Source organism: Scyliorhinus torazame, chromosome 6 (assembly GCF_047496885.1).
Source record: "Scyliorhinus torazame isolate Kashiwa2021f chromosome 6, sScyTor2.1, whole genome shotgun sequence".
NCBI lineage: Eukaryota > Metazoa > Chordata > Chondrichthyes > Carcharhiniformes > Scyliorhinidae > Scyliorhinus > Scyliorhinus torazame.
Genome location: NC_092712.1, coordinates 33,580,068 through 33,598,224, shown reverse-complemented (window position 1 = coordinate 33,598,224; position 18,157 = coordinate 33,580,068). Strand labels below are relative to the sequence as shown.

General features: G+C 42.8%; 1 protein-coding gene across 5 annotated transcripts in view; it reads right to left on the bottom strand.

Annotated features, from left to right (window-relative positions):
- Positions 1-1,722: 1,722 nt before the first annotated feature.
- The window catches only part of zbtb47b (zinc finger and BTB domain containing 47b), a 338,016-nt gene continuing 321,581 nt past the window's right edge, over positions 1,723-18,157 (bottom strand). For all 5 annotated transcript variants that reach the window (XM_072508103.1, XM_072508102.1, XM_072508101.1 and 2 more), the window contains one exon: positions 1,723-6,890. In XM_072508103.1, coding sequence (XP_072364204.1) covers positions 6,502-6,890 — 389 coding nt within the window. In that variant the 3' untranslated portion in view covers positions 1,723-6,501. The remainder of the gene's footprint in view (positions 6,891-18,157) is intronic.

Genomic DNA, 18,157 nt, shown 5'->3' with positions numbered 1-18,157 from the left:
TGACCAAAAATTTTCAATAAAATATTTTAATAAAAACTTCACCACCCACCATTGTGGAGGGGCCATTTCCTTCGTGATACGCAGATCCATTCCTTAAACAGCTGCCCATGCAGGCTCGGGAGAAGCAACAACTACCCTTTCACTTCTTCTGGTCCCACTGTGATCATCATTTGTCCGTATATTCAATCATGGATGGTGCCCGATCAGGGTCGCAGGTTTCTGCCGTTGGTCTGCAGGTGACTGACCAGCCTCATTCTCTATCCACAGATCTTTGGCAAATGGGACAGGGTGTCCCAGGAGGTAATGAGATCTGTACTGCAGGATTTGGCTTCCTTTTCAACATCATCATTTATTTTATTTAGCGAATGCAAAGTGCAGCTGGTTTCAAAATGGACACTAATGTTTATTTTGACAATTCTCCCACTGAATCCAGCGGATGTGGTGGAGGCATCGGTGATGGAATTTCTCTGGAGCTCTACTGTTGTGTGTCACTAATACACAATCCAGGTCTCACTGCGGTGTGGTGATGGCAACTGATCAGCAGAGTAGGACTGGTTTTGACTTGCGGAGGTTTTTGTTGTCACAGTTTGTATAAGGCCGAGCTAACCCAGCTGATCTGGTGTCGGATTGAAGTGTCAATGGTGGCTGCCAACATCTGGGAAGTGCTCAGCATATTCATTGCTTTCTAGACTCAACACTTGAGTGCAACAATTTACAATCATAACCACTGCCCCCCCTTTTTTCACAAAGCTGGTGTTGGTATTAAAATAATATAAAGCGCTGGAAAACTCAGCAGGTCTGGCAGGATCTGCGGCGAGAGAGAGTTAACGTTTCGAGTCCATGTGGCTCTTCAGAATGTTAACTTGTTTCTCTCCCCACAGATGCTGCTCGACACGTTGGACTGGATTCTTCCGCACCGCCCACCGGAAGTTCGCCACGGGCGAGCCGCAGACAACGGAGAAGTCCATTGACCTCAGGCAGGATTCTCCGGTCGCCGGGAGGGGGCGGCTGGAGGATCCCGCCCTTTTGAGTTTTTCCAGCATTATTTTAGTGTTGATAATAAATCCACAATTTCCATTTAGACCTCCTCCAGAAGTTTCTTTCTTACCATCATCCAGTTTTGTTACATAATATCCCTTGTATTTATTTTCCAGCTCCCGTCTTTTTTCATCTACATCAGGCTCGGGGCTGAATTTTACTAGGCCCTGGTGGGCATGTTTCCCCGCAAGGGGCGGGTATGTAAAATGGCACGGGAGCCCATCCCACCACCTTCCCGCCCGCCCACCCCCATAGTATGCGTGTCGCCCATCTCCCCCACCCCCCCATATTATTCAGCCCTCTGACTGTGCATAAAACCTTTATCGCTCTTACTTCTTAGAGTTCTGGTGAAAAGTCACTGACCTGAAACATTAACTCGGCTTCTCTCTCCACGGAGGCTGACTGACTGTGGGGCATTTTCAACATTCTGTATTTCAAATTTCCGCCATCCTCAATATCCTGAGGTTATAGTAAATGCTATGTACCCAGTTTCTTAATTCTATATTTCTAATAAAAACACTGAAGACTGAAGAAAGGCTGAGGGCACTGAGGAATTCTAATGATGCAGTTCCTCGGAACGGATGAATCAGAGGAGTTTGAATTAGAGCCAAAATATGCAAAGATTGTGATAAGCTCCATGTTGGTTGACAATATTAAAAAAAAAATACAAGGTGTAAACCACACTTTTATTATAATGAAAGAATTTATTTTTTCAGGAATTAGACAGCAAATCCTGACTACACTATACACTAAGCATTACATAAGTGACAGATATAGACTGTTAATTGTAGCACCTATGGACATTATCTTCCTTTAAACCACAAGACTACAACATTCTACATTAATGCTATGTACACAAGATAACTAAGACGTTGTGTTTATGTAGTAAAATATAGAATTAACATAGTTATGACTGATACACAAATTTGATTTTAATTTTGTTTTCTTAAACCTAATGCTTTACTAAATGGGCCAAGCTAAATTTTGGCCTTATATCCACCGAATATTAACTGTAGCATTTCCCCCTATTCAACAAGCTGTACAACACTACCTGGATAAGGCAGTACTATGTAGCCACCTACATCAATACAATCTTGATTGAAAAGAAAATCTCTCTGCAAGATAGTGGAATAACTACAGTATGAAGCAGTGTTTATTTCCCCCCTCGTCTGTGGTCCTTTGGAGGAAGGAGTATTAGGGATAAGGTGCAAGATTTCATTGTAAATACGGCTTACCTAAACAAAGCTTATGAATCAATTCACCCATGATTTTATTTTGTACAGCAAAAGTAACATTCACTGTGAGATAAGGATGTCAACAAAGGGTTAAAAGGCTCCAATTCAACGTTAACCTCGCTTATGGTTAACCCCTCCTTCTCAAACTCTGAACCTAACAACTGCCTTTGAATGTATTTATCTTAAAAAGAAACAAAATGCCTCCATTAACATAGATGGAGCCCAAACCTTTACTCAATATACCCTCAGGGGTTTGCCAGGCCAAAGCACGCCAGCATGAAGTACTTCCATAATGAATGGAATGAATATACAGCCTCAACAAGTGGGGTGGGTTCTGGAATTGGAACCTGTGCTAAAGTTAGTTTTTTAAAAAATCACCTGCAGCAAAATTGTGATGCTCACAGGTAGAGTCTCTGAAAAAGCCAATGAATTCCTCTCACACGAGGTAAGGGAGACTCACACAGCTGTAGTTTGATAGACTGCACTTGGGTACAATACATTCTCTTGCTACATGGTGCCCAAAGGCCATTTAAAAAAAACTCTATTTGGGATAAAATTGTCAAAATATTTTTGAAAAATGATTTTAAAAATTGAGAGATTATGTATTGCAGACAATTCATAAGTTCAATAAAGAGGTGAAGGCTACTAAACGAAGCACAGGCTCGCTCTCACTCACTCCCTTTAGCTGAAGCCTGTTCAGCATGTGACTATTATATATATATTATATATATTGTGAAAGATGAGAGTTCCATGCAAATTAAATTTCAGTATCTGAAGGAAAAGGAACAGAGGAAACAAATGATTCACATTGTACCACTTTGTGCAAAGAATCTGACTAATTCCCTTCAATCATAGCTTCGTCCTGAATGACAAATATGGAAGGAAGGTTTGCAATCACAGTGGTGGCTCCTACTGCAGTAGGCCAGCTTCCCACTACCTCGCGCTGCACTGCTGTGAACGAGAGATCCAGCAGGTCTATGTGCTAATGAACAGCCGAGGACTCCTATGTTAGAACATCAAATTCCAATTAATTAAAAGTTGGCAAAAAACGCTGAATTACCAATACTGAAAAAAGCATCAGTATGCCCATCCCATCAGTTGCTATTGCTTAAAGGTGCAGTCATCCTTTTCCTCTTTGATGAGCAAAATAGGCAGAATTTGAAAGTATCAAAAAACATTTAATATTAAAAAAGTCCTATGTCTTTACAATAATCAAATTTTCATTTTATTTAATATTTTAAACTCTGTATCCGATAAGAGCACATTAAAAATACTGTGATGCTTAACTGCCATTTTCCTCTTTATCTCTGTACAATACTGCACGTTAAATTCTGTGAAGAACGATTGCGCGAGACTTAACAGTGCACTTGCGAACATATTTTGCTCTGCTGTTACTTACCATTAAACGTGGTAATGATTCCTCTAAAAATCTGTAATTCACAAACAGAACGTTTCTTCCCCCACTACCTGGTGCAAAATAGTGATTTATATTGTTAAAACAGCTGATAATTAAATCGAATAATTATTCCTGATCAGTTATTTCAATTGAAATGCTTTAAAAAAAAAAAAACCTGCTTCATGACCCACTTGGCTGGTGTTAATGGTGGGTAGAGAAAGTGGAAGGGGGGGGGGGGGGGGGGGAGGAGGAGAGAGAGAGGGAAAAGAAAAAGACTTAATGATTGCACAAGGATTAACCTGTGGCGGGGCGTAGTGTAACGTACACTTGATTCAACTAAATGCCATTCTGAAAACCAAGGTCCTTTGCGGGCCCTGAAGGAAGTAATTACTGCAGCTTAGTTGGGCCTCAAAAAAATAATGGAGATTGCCCACAATTCTCCTCTTAATAATGCTTTAAAATCTAGATTAGTGTTCAAGTTTAAAGGGATGCCAAGTCCAGTCGAACAGAAGTAGATGAAAACGGCAGCATGTGGAAATGGTTGTTTTGAGGCATTGGGGGTCCCTCGTCTGAAAGAGCTCCATGTGAAAAGCCCCCACAACCCAGAAAGGTGCGTTAAGTAGAAGACCTTTCTGGTCAGGTATATGAAGCAGCAGCAGTATCAGGTCCACCAGTGGAAGATTGCATCTTCCTTTTCTCCTCCCTCGAATCCTCCTATGTACACCTTTCAGAGGCACGCCATTTTTGAAGTCAAGGTGTCTCTGGCAAACTGGACTCTTGTGTGACAGGAAGGATGCTGCAGAAATGCAGTTAGTACCCCCAGGATTCGTTGGCCAGCCCACCCTGAACAGTTTACTTGAAGGGTTACCGAATCAAAATCTCAAACAGGGCTTCGCACCTGTCAACCCTCAATCACAAGTGTTCCCTTTCTTTTATAAGCTGAGCCACCACTATACTGGATCTCTGCCAGTAAAATGGCCCTTGGTCAGTGGGAAATTAATCAAGGAGGTTTCAATCCTAGATTAATGGAGTAATGACGAAGGCACTATCTGAAACACCCACTGAAGTTTGCACTGAAATTCTTCCATCAGAGCATGAGCCACTGAGCTGGTCTGCCTATTGTCCCTTAGGTCCAGACACAAAGGAGAGTCCCCAATTCTGGCACCATGTCACATTTAATTTGACCAGATTTCAACTCCAAGACCATCACATGGTTTAAATGACTGAATTTCAGCTACATTTGATGATAGCAAGAGGAGGCATAGAATCATATCTGTGCTGTGCAACTACAGCTATTGCTATTGCAATCGTGTCTACCCAAAATTTGCAACCGTGCATTTGAGTCCTTTAAGGCAACCATTTGAAAGAGAGTAAGAGTTTCATCTCCCTTGTCTTTCTTTTGCCCCCTGGATCTTCAAAGGTTTAAGGGCAACAAAAAGAACAAAAGTCCCCACTCACACCAGCTGCAACTTTAAGCACCACATTTGCCAATTTTTTTTCTGTTGCTGAGATTTTAACACCCTGATGCGCCTTGCCTGACCTTTACTGCGAGCTCTTTTTCAGACCTGTCCAACACGCTCGTTCATGTTTGGCACAGTGCAGAATTACTCCATTTCCCCCAGAACAATGCTAACCAGTTTCATTACAACAATTCGGCTTCAAACTCTCCTGGTCAGCTCTGCAAGAATGATTGGAACAGTCTGTCTTCAAATGTTAAAAAGAAAAGGCTTGCTGCTGTCTTTATTAACTCTGCTTTCCTATTAAAAGCCACAGTGTTCATGATCAAGTGCTAACTTGGTCCTCCAAAGTAACAAAGATTCCCCCAAAGACATCCACAGATTTTGGAGGCAAAACAGACAGTAAGGGTGAACTGGGGTAGGTGGTGGAGGGAAGCAGTTATTTTTTTTTTTTTTTTTACAATCCACCCAGATTCCTACCCCCAGGCTCTTGACTGCCTGAGAGAGAAGTCCGACTTACTGTGACTGATATCATCAGTCTTCCCTTCTTTGGTTTCTGAAATTGGCCACAAGCTGGAGCCCCTCGGTTCCATTGATTCTTATCCTCTCACCTCAGTTGCTTCTGTAAGCCATGCAGTCCATGGTAAAACAAACACTGTTTCGGTTCACTCATCGGACACAACAATGGCTGTTAAAACGGCAAGTCTATTAGGCGCGCTGCAGTAAATGGTTAAACTTGCTACACACAAGCACAGCTTGCTTTACCGAACTAAACACTTGTTAAAAAAATAGCAGGTTACAGTGGAGACTCAAAAAGATGGAGAGAGGCAGGAGGGGGTGTGGGGGGGGGGGGGGGGGGGGGGCACGGGAAGGGGAAGAATCCCACATTACCTTGCTTATTAAGTATATCATGAACACATTTGCTCTCTAGTTGCACTCTGCATTAAATCTGTACATGTCGTTCTTGCATTATATGCTGCAGGGATATTTGCATTCAACAATGCTAACACAAGTCTTTTTTTAATGAGACCGGTTTAAGTCTATGGATGCCGTTAAAAGTCGTTCGGACTACTTGGTAATAGCCTTTAGTCCTATATGACATTTAGAAAACAAAAATCCTTTGTCTACATCCTTACTGTAAATAATACACCAAAATAGTTTTTTTTTGTTACATAAATCAATCATGATCTTTTTCAAGGTTGTTTGACTCTTAGTCCCCATCCGCTAAGTATGCCCCCTTTGGTTATGTTCCTTCCAGGTAACAGAATATATTCAGCGTCATACCCGGTGTGCACTTCTGACTGTTTGCTACAGTCATTTGTCATACAGTCAGTTCTTCTTTCGTTTGGAGGGTGAAACCCCCCCACACAGCCGTTCAATTGTTGTTGGCATTTATCCGTCCAGCTGGAAAGAGGGGAGGAGGCGGCGGGAGGTGTGGGGGAGGGGGGAGAGTCGGAGGGTGGGAGTGGAGGAGAGGCAGGCCGAGGGGGTGAGGGTGCGACTGGGGGTGGGAGATGAGGGGGTTGCTGGAGTGGAGAGGTGTGGCGGAGGTGAGGCTCAGGGGGTTGCTGTCTGCCGTGATGGGGTTGGTGACTCGGAAACACTTCTCCTTGTGCGCCTTGAGCATGTTGGAGAAGCGGAAGCGCTGGCCGCAGACATCGCACGGGTATGGCTTCTCGCCCGTGTGCGTCCGACGATGCCGCTTCATGTTTGGCCGACTGGTGAAACTCTTGCCGCAGATTTCACAGATGTATGGTTTCTCCCCTGGAAGCAAAGGAAAGATTCAATTTAAAGTTAAACTCAGCAATTAATGAGGTTAAAAACACAGTATAGTAGTTCTGTTATTGGAATAATAATCCAGCGAACATAGAATGACATAATTACGCAGTACAGGAGGAAGCCACTATCATACCTGAGACAGCTTTTACACAATTAGTCTCTCTCCCTTATTGTTCCCCTATTACTGTAAATGTTTTCCTTTGTTCCTGTGAACAAGCAAAGACCCCACCATAGCAGTTAGAAACTGCTGGAAATAAAATGGAAGTATCAATAAAAGAGGCCTTGAAGTTGGCAGATTATTTTAAATACCCAGCTGGTTCATTAATGTCTTTTAGCGAAGGAAACATGACCTCCTTACCTGCTCTGGTTTATACGCGAGTCTATAATTACACACCAAATGTGGAGGACATGTAATTGTCCTCCAAAGTGGTAGTTTGTTACCAGCCGTTCAAGGACGGTCTACAACCTGTTTATCCAAGACACTTGTGATGGATAATAAATGCTTGTCTTGCTGGTCACACCCACATCCCAGGAATGAGTGTCAAAGAAAAATTAACCAAGTGCATCCAACGCAATTGAGCAAAGCTGGATCAGAAACAGCCACAAAGCAAGACCAGAAGTAGCAGTCCTGTGGACTCACTGCCACTCAAACATTGAAGGGTTCAGCATGGTGATTAGGTTAGTACGGATCAAACTGCACTTGGGAGCGGTAACTCACCTCTGCCATGATCCAACATGTAATTAATTACAAATCACAGAATGACACGGCACAGAATGAAGCCATTTGGCTCATCACACCAATGCAGTATTTTAAGAATAATAATCTTTATTAGTGTCGCAAGTGGGCTTGCATTAACACTACAATGAAGTTTATTTTTCCAAAGTTATCCATTTAGTCCCACTTCCCAGTTCTTCCTCCACAACCCATATCTTTTTCTTTTTTGAGTAAATATCCAAATCTGTTTTGAAAGTTACTACAGAATCTATTTCCACCCACCTTTCACACAGCCCATCCGAGCATTATAACTCGCTGTGCAAAAGATACAATTCTCCTCGCCTCTCTCCCAATATTTTGACCAAATTCTGAAATCTATGTCCACTGGTTATTGACTTTTCTGTCTCTGGAAACAGTTTGGCCTTATTTACTTGAACATAGTTCATCAGGATCTTGAACAGCACTATTAAATCTCTCCATGTTCCGCTCCCCAACCTTTCCTGCTGGATGGAGAACCACCTGAATTTGTCTCCGACCACATTTTTTAAATGTTCATTGTCACAGGGTCAAAATCCGGAACCTTCCTTCGTCGTGTTATGATCCCAGCTGATATTACTACTAGACAGTCAGGTCTCAGAGCAGAAGTCCAGCTCAACTGATCCTAACTGTATTTTTGGTTCAGAGACATGGATGAAGAGTCACAGGACTGACAATTAACTTTTAGCAAAAGAATAAAACATTTATTAAACAAGAAAGATTACCTATAAATACACTACTCCTTCACTCACACTATACCTTCACAGAAATAACAGAATAATAATGGTTACACAAGTTACAAAATATATCTTATACTCAACAGTCCATGTAAACCACTCAGTGAAATGTGGTCAGACACACTGCATCCAAAACCAAGTGACAAAAGCTACCCGGATCAACTTCTGTGGATTGTTCTGCAAATCCGCCCAGATGCTGTTTAACTGTGAGCCAACTGGTCTCAATGGAACTCTGACATTTTTACATGTGCATTCTAGTTTCCACACAATCTCTCAGGTACCCAGTCACACCAACAGAACACCACTGCTTCGCAGGCTGCACTAAAGTGTCACCAAGCTTTTGATCACTTCAAGATGTCTAGCTTCTCACCTAGCCGACTTTAAACCTTGTTGTTGCAGCAATCTCTAACGCAGAGCACTTTCTCGGCTTTTTACTTGGATTCACCCGAACAGGACCTTGTTCAACTTCTTGTTCTTTATTCCTTTAACTTAACTGTCTTCCCGAGACATAACTCCCTGGTTTCTGGGAATTCCTTTTGTTCTTTTTGGGAAGTCTGTCCTGACCAGCTTCTTCTGGCACCAGCTTACAAATAATTCAAAATTTCTTGCTGTCCCAGGCCGAGCCTCTGGTTGCTAAGCAACAGCTGTTTTTAAAAAAAAAACCTAGAATTGCATAAAACCTCAAATACAATGCAGGCACATTTCAAAGTGATACTAAAATCTACAGACATGCAGGCACCTTTGTTTAACATGAAGCTAACTAAACTTTTAATATTTTCTTAGCACACAAGTAATGAAACACAAATTAAGCTTAAACTTAAACTGACAATTTATTTCTAATACCCCCAATACAAGGAGGCAGCTCACAGCCACATATTCAAGGGCAATTAAGAATGGGGACACTAAATCCTAGCCTCGGCAGTAGATGGCTGCGTCCCATCATTTAATTTAAAAAATCTTCACAACTGAACTTCTATCGGTTATCCAACAATGGGAGGAATCACATTCATGGAGTGCCCCATTCTTAGCAGACATCCACAGTTTCCAGCATCGGCCAATGGTAGCAAATGTGGGACTAAACCATCATAAGATCCTCAATGCAACGCTGGCTACGATTAGCTGACAGACGAATGTGAGTAGCTCAGTACAACACCGAGTTGTTTATCCACTCACTAAACCAACAGAGAAAGAAATAAAGAACTTTCATTTACACTTTTCACAACCTCAAGACACCCTAACGTTCTTCACAGTAAATGAAATAATTCTGAAGCACAGTTGCTATTGTAATGCAGGACATATAGCAGCCAGATCCCATAAACAATGTGATATTGACTTTTTTAAAAAGTTGATGTTGGTTGAGGGATAAATATTAGTCAGAAAAGCGGGAAGAGGTTTCCTGATCTTCAAAATAGTGCTGTGTATTCAACTAAGAGGACAGACAAGGAGTTGGGAGCGGAGTGTTCCAATGGTGAAGTTAAATGGACGGATAGACGGGACGCTGTGCAGAATTTGTCTGTCATTCCAGCAAACAAAACAGGTGATAGCATAGGTTTCTCAGCTTAGCTGACAGTGGTTGCTATGCTGATGAGAAAATCAGGAGTGGTCACTCTGATGAGGTAACAGAATGTTGGGCGCTCATGGAACTATACCCAATAAAAAGGGAAAGATGATGGGAGACTGATTAATTGTTTTTTCTTTTCATGCCACTCTCATTTCTACATCACGAGGGAAGTATGTGAACCACTTTACATGGGGAAAGAAAAACCACGGCATCATTTTACAGAACTCCTAGTACAGGCACACACCTGTTAAAAGCATTAGCTCAAGGCAAACTACCAAATTCCCCGGGCGTTGGTTTTATGTACTCACTATGGTTTATATGATTGGTATATTGAATTACCAGCTAAAAGGTCCTACAGCAGACATTCCAGCTGAGGACAGATATTTTCACCAAGGTCAAGCAGCCAGTGTGTAGGTTTCTCCCATTTTGGAAACACAAAGTTATGTCAATTTCAATCACTGTGTTGATTTTACACAAACAATTTGAATATATGCTCAAACAGCAAAACCCTACTAGTTTGAGCAGTAGAGACCAAACAGCTTTCAATTAGCCATCAACGGACCTGGTCAGTTCCCTGAAGCAAGAAGACTGAAACGTGTGCCTCACTTTAACAGAAACTCCAGAGGTGAGAGAAAAGGGAGAAAAATGACAACGAGCTGATGATTCTCAGACTGGCAGGAAGCAGCCAGTGAAGTTTCCCTCGCACCATTTTCAACTTTATTTCCATATTATATATATACGTATGATCTGGATTTAAAGGAGTTGACAAAGTTTGCTGATGATATGAAATTCAAAACAGCAGCTAAATAGCAGGTGGTTATTGGAAAGAAAGGAAAGGCCTTGCATTTCTCAATCTCAGGATTCCACAGAATGCTTTACAGACAAGGAATTACTTTTAAAATGTATTCGCTGTTGTAATGTTAGAAACAATGGCAAAGTAACAGCTAGCAAACAGCAAATGAGATAAATGGGCAGATAATGTGAGATAACACGCCGAGAACAAGTCGAATTATACCTTAATGATCATACTGGAAGAAGATAAATTGTGCAAGACTATGGAGGAAAGGTCAGCATAATGCGTCTATTTGGATAGCTCAAAAGGGACAATGTGTTAATGGCAGCTTTTTCAGAGTCATAATACCAATAAAGAGCCATAGGTACTCCAGCTCAGTGAACAATCTAAAAATGTTCTGTTCTGAGGAAAGGCCATCAACCTAAAACATTAATTTGGTTTCTCGTCACAGATGTTGCCTGAGCTGCTGAGTATTATTCCACATTTCCAGCATTCCCAGTAGTTTGCTTTAGTGTTAGAATCTGAAAATACTGGAAGTGGGTCTCTGGCATACTCAAAGTGCTCATAAAGAAAGATCATGATGATTAATGCATGTCCCCTTGACTTGCACCCTATGCCATATCTTTACTTTTTTTTTAAATTCCCCCATGGGAGGTAAGTGTCACTGGCTATGCCAGCATTTATTGCCGATCCCTTATGGCTCGAGAAGCTAGTGGTGAGCCGCATTCCTGAACTGTTGCAGTCTCTGTGGTATAGGTGCCGTGAGGAAGGACTTTCCAGGTTTTTGATCTAGCGACAGTGAAGGAAGGGTGAAAGAGTTCCAAGTCAAGGAGGGGAACATGCAGTGGGTGGTGTTCCCATGCATCTGCTGTCCTTGTAGGTGGTAGAGGTCACGGGCTTGGATGGTACTGCTGAAGGAAGCTTAGCAAGTTTCTGCAGTACACCTTGTAAATGGTACACACTGCTGCCACAGTTTTAGTCAGTGGTGGAGGGATTGAATGTTTAAGGTAGTGTTTGGGTGCAGATTGTAGCCACGTAAAATGGCTGCGTCCCGATTAATTTGGCCAAAACCCGATTCAAAATGGCTAACCGGAAAGGCTGATGGGAAATGCAGGTAACAAGACACAAACGGACAGCTGCAGGCAGAATATCATATTCGGCTCTGGGGAAGTCGGCCCAGATCGATACTCAGGACTATTAACAGCCCATCCACCCAGACATCTGCAGTTACACTCAGGGCTATTAGCAGCCCATCAACCCAGACATCTGCAGTTTAATCGGCTATCCCCGGGAACAATTGCAACATAGTAGCAATTGAATACCGGGCCAGACCTGTCGGCGCCTGCAGTGGCCGAAACAAAGGCAGGTGAACGACCACCCCCCGATCGGGGAATCGCCTCGCAATTGGACGTATCGAACCCAGTGATTGGGAACAAGTCCAATCACTTGGGACTCAGGGTCAAGGGCCGCCCTGAGAGGCGGGAAGCCCCTGGGCCCGATAAAGTGAGGGGCCAAGTTCAGATCTCGCTCTCTCTCCCTTCTTCGCCTGCTCGAGACCTTCGCAAGAACATCAACCGGCAACTGTAAGTTTGAATCCAGCGATCGCTATCCGATAAAGACTCCTAGCCATCGACCTGTATCAGCCTTTTGAATCCCGCGGGCCAGATCCGATTGGATAAGCCATTTGTTTCCCTGACCTGGTGGGCTCTTCCTAAAGTTAAGTATTGGCCAGAAGTGGTAGGTTTATTATATAGATAGTAGGATTATTGTGTAGACATTACTTGTTGTATATAATAAATGACCGTTGATTTCAATCTTACTAAGCGGTGTGCTGACTTATTCATCATAACTTGAACTTGAACCATGTGACGGCATCAGAAAGATACCTGGCAACTCGTGAGCAAATGTGACGTAATCAGAGCGAATAAACTAAGGCTAAAAAGAGCAACAAGATCAAGTGGGCTGCTTTGTCCTGGATGGTGTTGAACCTCGAGTGCTGACAGAACTGCCCTCATCCAGGCAAACAAGGAGAATTCTGTCACACCTCTTGATTTGTACCCTGTAGGCATGCTTTAGGGAATCAGCGGGTGAATTACCCGCTGCAGAATGCCCAATCTCTAACCTGCTCTTGTAGCCACGGCATTTACATGGCTGGTCCAGTTAGATTTCTGGTCAATGATAATCCCTGGATGTTAATGGTGATTTGATTTGATTTGCTTTTGGGGTTCACAATGGTAATGTGATTTAATATCTAGGGGGCGAAGGTTGGGTTCTCTCTTCTTGGAGATAGTCATTGCCTGAAGTTGTGTGGTGTAACTTGCCACTTATCAGTTCAGGTTGGAATGCTGCCCAGGTTCTAATGCATGTGAGAAAGGACAGCTTCAGCATCTGAGGACTAACAAATGATAGTGAACACTGTACATCCTGATTGCTGACTTTATGATGGCGGGTAGGTTATTAATGAAGCCATTCCAAGGTATAAGTTGGTAACCAAAAGAGGAAATGCTGGAAAATCTCAGCAGGTCTGGCAGCATCTGTAGGGAGAGAAAAGAGCGAACGTTTTGAGTCCAGATGACCCTTTGACAAAGCTAAAAGGGACAGAAAGTGGGAGATATTTATACTGTAGGGTGAGGGAATGAAAGATGAGTCATAGCCAGAGAAATCAAGGGAAAGAGTGCTAATGGCAGTCCCCAGAGCAAACAAAAGGTGTGAAAGGCCAAACAGCAGAGAAACTAAAAACAGAGGGCAAGCTGTGACAGGTGTAGATGTGGGGGGAGTGGGGACACGGGTGGGAGAGAGGTAAAATGAGAAAAAGGGGGGAAGGGGAAGCAAAGGGGAGAAAAGGTTAGGAAAGGGGGGGATAAGATAAGGGGAAAAAAATGAGGGAAAAATATATATAAAGAAAGACAAGAAAGAAATAAAAGGTAAAAGACAGTTAAAATGAAATGGAATAAAAGCATAGGGGTTGAGGTGGGGTAGAGCTAATCATCTGAAGTTGTTGAATTCGATGTTGAGACCGGAAGGCTGTAGCATGCCTAACCGGAAGATGAGATGTTGTTCCTCCAGTTTGCATGGAGCTTCACTGGAACATTGCAGCAGGCCGGGACAGACATGTGGGCATGGGAGCAGGGTCTTGTGTTAAAATGGCAAGCAACGGGAAGGTCAGGGTCCTGAATGCGCACAGACGGAAGGTGCTCAGCAAAGCGATCACCCAGTCTACATTTGGTCTCTCCGATATAGAGACCACATTGGGAGCAGCGAATGCAATAGACCAAATTGAAAGAGGTGCAAGTGAAATGCTGCTTAACCTGGAATGAGTATTTTGGGCCTGGGATGTTAAGTATGGAAGAGGTCAAGGGGCAGGTGTTACACCTTCTGCGATTGCATGGGAAGGTGCCATGGGCGATGGGAGAGATGTTGGGTATGGTGGAGGAGTGGACTAGATTATCGCAGAGGTCTCTGCGGAATGCTGACAGAGGGAGTGAAGGGAAGACGTGTTTGGTGGTGGCATCACGCTGGAGTTGGCGAAAATGGAAGAGGATTATGCTTTGCATATGGAGGCTGGTGGGATGAAATGTGAGAACGAAGTGGACTCTATCCTTGTTCTGGGAGGGTGGGGAAGGGGGCGAGGGTAGTGGCGCGGGAGATGGACCACACTCTGTTGAGAGCCGTGTCAACAACTGTAGGTGGGAAATCACGGTTGAGGAAGAAGGAACACATTTTCGAAGCACCACTTTGGAAAGTTGACATCATCGGAACAAATGCGACGGAGGCGAAGGAGCTGAGAGAAAGGAAGGGATGGAGTCCTAACAGGGTGTAAGGTGCGAAGAGCTGTAGTCCAGATAGCTGTGGGAGTCAGTGGGCTTGCAATGGACATTAGTTGATAGTCTATTGCCAGAAATGGGGACAGAAAGGTCAAGGAAGAGAAGAGTCTGAGATGGACCAGATGAAAGTGATGGAGGGGTGGAAACTGGAAGCGAAGTGGATGAATTTTTCCAGGTCTGGGCGAAAGCATGAAGCGGCACCAAGTCATTGATGTACCCCATATCCATTACCCGTCTGTTTTTTCATTGTAATTTGATTTTTCCAAAGTAGGTTGATATAACTGAACAACGTTCTAGGCACTTTCACAGTACAGTTATGATGAAAAAAATCATTTTCAATAATTTTCCAATATCAAAGAACAAAGAAAAGTACAGCACAGGAACAGGCCCTTCGGCCCTCCAAGCCCGTGCCGACCATGCTGCCCGACTAAACTACAATCTTCTACACTTCCTGGGTCCGTATCCCTCTATTCCCATCCTATTCATGTATTTGTCAAGTTGCCCCTTAAATGTCACTATCGTCCCTGTTTCCACCACCTCCTCCGGTAGCGAGTTCCAGGCACCCACTACCCTCTGTGTAAAAAAAAACTTGCCTCGTACATCTACTCTAAACCTTGCCCCTCGCACCTTAAACCTATGCCCCCTAGTAATTGACCCCTCTACCCTGGTGAAAAGCCTCTGACTATCCACTCTGTCTATGCCCCTCATAATTTTGTAGACCTCTATCAGGTCGCCCCTCAACCTCCGTCGTTCCAGTGTGGTATATTGTGAAGAGAGAGAGATGGAGAGAGACAGACAGACACTAATTACTAATGTAATTAAACTGAAAACAGACTGCAAGGTCAAAAACATCAAAAAGGGGTTATGGTGTGAAAGCAATTGTTTTGAAGTGAAGATGAGCAGGGCTAAAATGGGATATCAATGAGCAGCATGAATGGAAATTTGCATTCGGAAGATAAGGGAGATGACCTGAAGTTTAACTATTGCATTTAAAAAGAAAAATATACAATTGACCAAGATCATAAATGAAGAAAGGAAATTATTAAGTTTATTTTTACTCAAAACTAGCAGCAGTAACATGAAAGACCTGTATATTCTGGGAAAGGGAACTTCCAAAGGGATGTAAAACCAATGGATTTAAAGAAAAAAGGGCAAAAACATATTTAAAGAAAGACTGAAGGCTGTATTGGTAGGTGTGGCCATGAGATCCTAAAGAGTATGTATGCTGAAACAGACCTGCGAAGAAAGCAGCGTGTAGCCACCCTCAGAGAAGTGTTTTGTCTGCAAGGTTTTGATACAAGCTTTGGCTTTCCAGTATCAAATGAAAAGGGGAGAGGTTTGTGTAATATTTCCCCTGTAGCAATAATGGATATTTCTGGTAAATTTACTGGAATCTTTACAGATTAAAATCCATGAGGATTGTTGCCTAAAAGGGGTGTTTAGCTTTGAATTTCATTAAGCAGAAATATTTTGGGAAATGTTTGTAGAATTGCTGTTAACTGTGTAAATGTAATTTTGTGCGGTTAAGTTTTCATTTTGTATTAAATGTTTAAATTACATTTTTCAAATATCCAGAAGTGGTTTGAAATTTTTGCTCCTGAATTCAGTGCGGATACCTACGCATTATAAAATATAAATTGCAAATCATCATGATAGCTTGTCCCAAGTTTAGCAATTACCAACTGTGATATCAAAACTCAGTTAAAATCGATCACATTGCTGAGGGGTCTGGAGTCACATGCAGGCCAGACTGGGTTAGGACAGCGAATTTCCTTCCCTAAATGACATTAGTGAACCAGATGGGTTTTTAGTGACAATCCTGGCCATCATTACTGCGACTAGCTTCTTTTTCTAGATTTCTTCATTCATTAAATTTAAATTTCACCAGCTAATATGGGGAGATTTGAATAAAGCAAATTACGGCAGATACTGGAATCGGAAACAAAAACAGAAAATGCTGGACAATCTCAGCAGGGCTGACAGCATCTGTGGAGAGAGAAGGGAGCTAATATTTTGAGTCTGGATGACTTTCTGCCAAAGCACAGATCTGGTGAGATGTAGTAAGATTTGAATTTGTGTCTTCCAGGCCTCTGAATTGCTGGTCCATAAACATCACCTCAATGCTGCCGTTCTCAGTGAAAGGCTATTGATTAAGTAAGTAAGTAAACATTTACTTAGTTTCTCTCTCAGACACTCCCTGACCTGATATTTAAAACATTTTGTGCTTTTATTTAAGAATACTCATGTCCTTTTCAGCCCCACATTATTGGAAGCAATAGCTGTAGTTGCCGTGCGCAGCGCTTGGATTATCCGAGGGTTAACGGAGGGAAGGATACGGAAACCAGGACTGTAGACTCCCCAACTGTGAAGATTGCAGAGATATTCAAAATGATTCAAGTGGACAAGATGAAGGCAAGTATTCTTCTTTAAAATATGACAGCATTTTTAAAAGGTCACTGATAATAACTGCTTGAATAGAAAAAGCAATAGTATAGAGCAAGATAAAGTCAAAAATCATCTCCAAGAAAGCCCTAAATTCAGCGCAGGCAAGACGGATTGCATAGCATCCTCCAGTATTAAATTTAAGCATTCATCAATGGGCAACTGGATAAAGACACCTTCTGGTTTAGTACTGAGCCATGCAGACCAGAGGTTTTAGGGTCCTTTTCTAGTCTGTGCTGCAGCTGGAGGAGTAGTTGAGTTGCTATGATTAGCCCTCCTTCCTTGAGCTAGAGAAGGTGGGAAGATCAACAGAAACCATAATCACCCCAGTGTTCCCACGTCCAATTGCTAACCAGGAACATCCTCTCAAGTTAGGCGAGGCGGTGGCCTAGTGGTATTGTCACTGGACTAGTAAACCAGAGTAATACTCTGGGGACCCAGGTTCAAAACCCACCACTGCAGAGGGTGAAATTTGAATTAAATAAAATATCTGGAATTAAAAGTCTAATGATGATCATGAAACCATTGTCGATTGTCATAAAAACCCATCTGGTTCACGAATGTCCTTTAGGTGAGGAAATCTGCCATCCTTACCTGGTCTTGCCGACATGTGACTCCAGACACACAGCAAGGTGGCTGATTCTTAACTGCCCCCTCAAGGGCAATTAGGGATGGGCAATAAATGCTGGCACAGCCTGCGACGCCCACGTTCCATGAATGAATAAAAAAAGTTATTATGGATGGATACGGTGTGAGAATAGGATCACTCCCAAATGTGGGCAGTCCTTTCAGAAAGCAGGCATAAATAGGATGTCAACAGTTGTTGCCTAAGCTCAGACAGGTAGAATGGCTGCTTAAGCAGCCACCACACTAAGAAAACAAAAAGGGACGGTCAATAGAGAATTAAAGGTGCTATATTTAAATGCGCGCAGTGTACGGAACAAGGTAGATGAGCTTGTGGCCCAGATTGTGACTGGCAGGTATGATGTGGTAGGCATCACAGAGACATGGTTGCAGGTGGTTCAGGACTGGCATTTAAACATCCAGGGATTCACAACCTATCGAAAAGACAGAGAGGTGGGCACAGGGGGCGGGGTTGCCTTGTTAATTAGGAATGAAATTAAATCAATAGCACTAAACGACA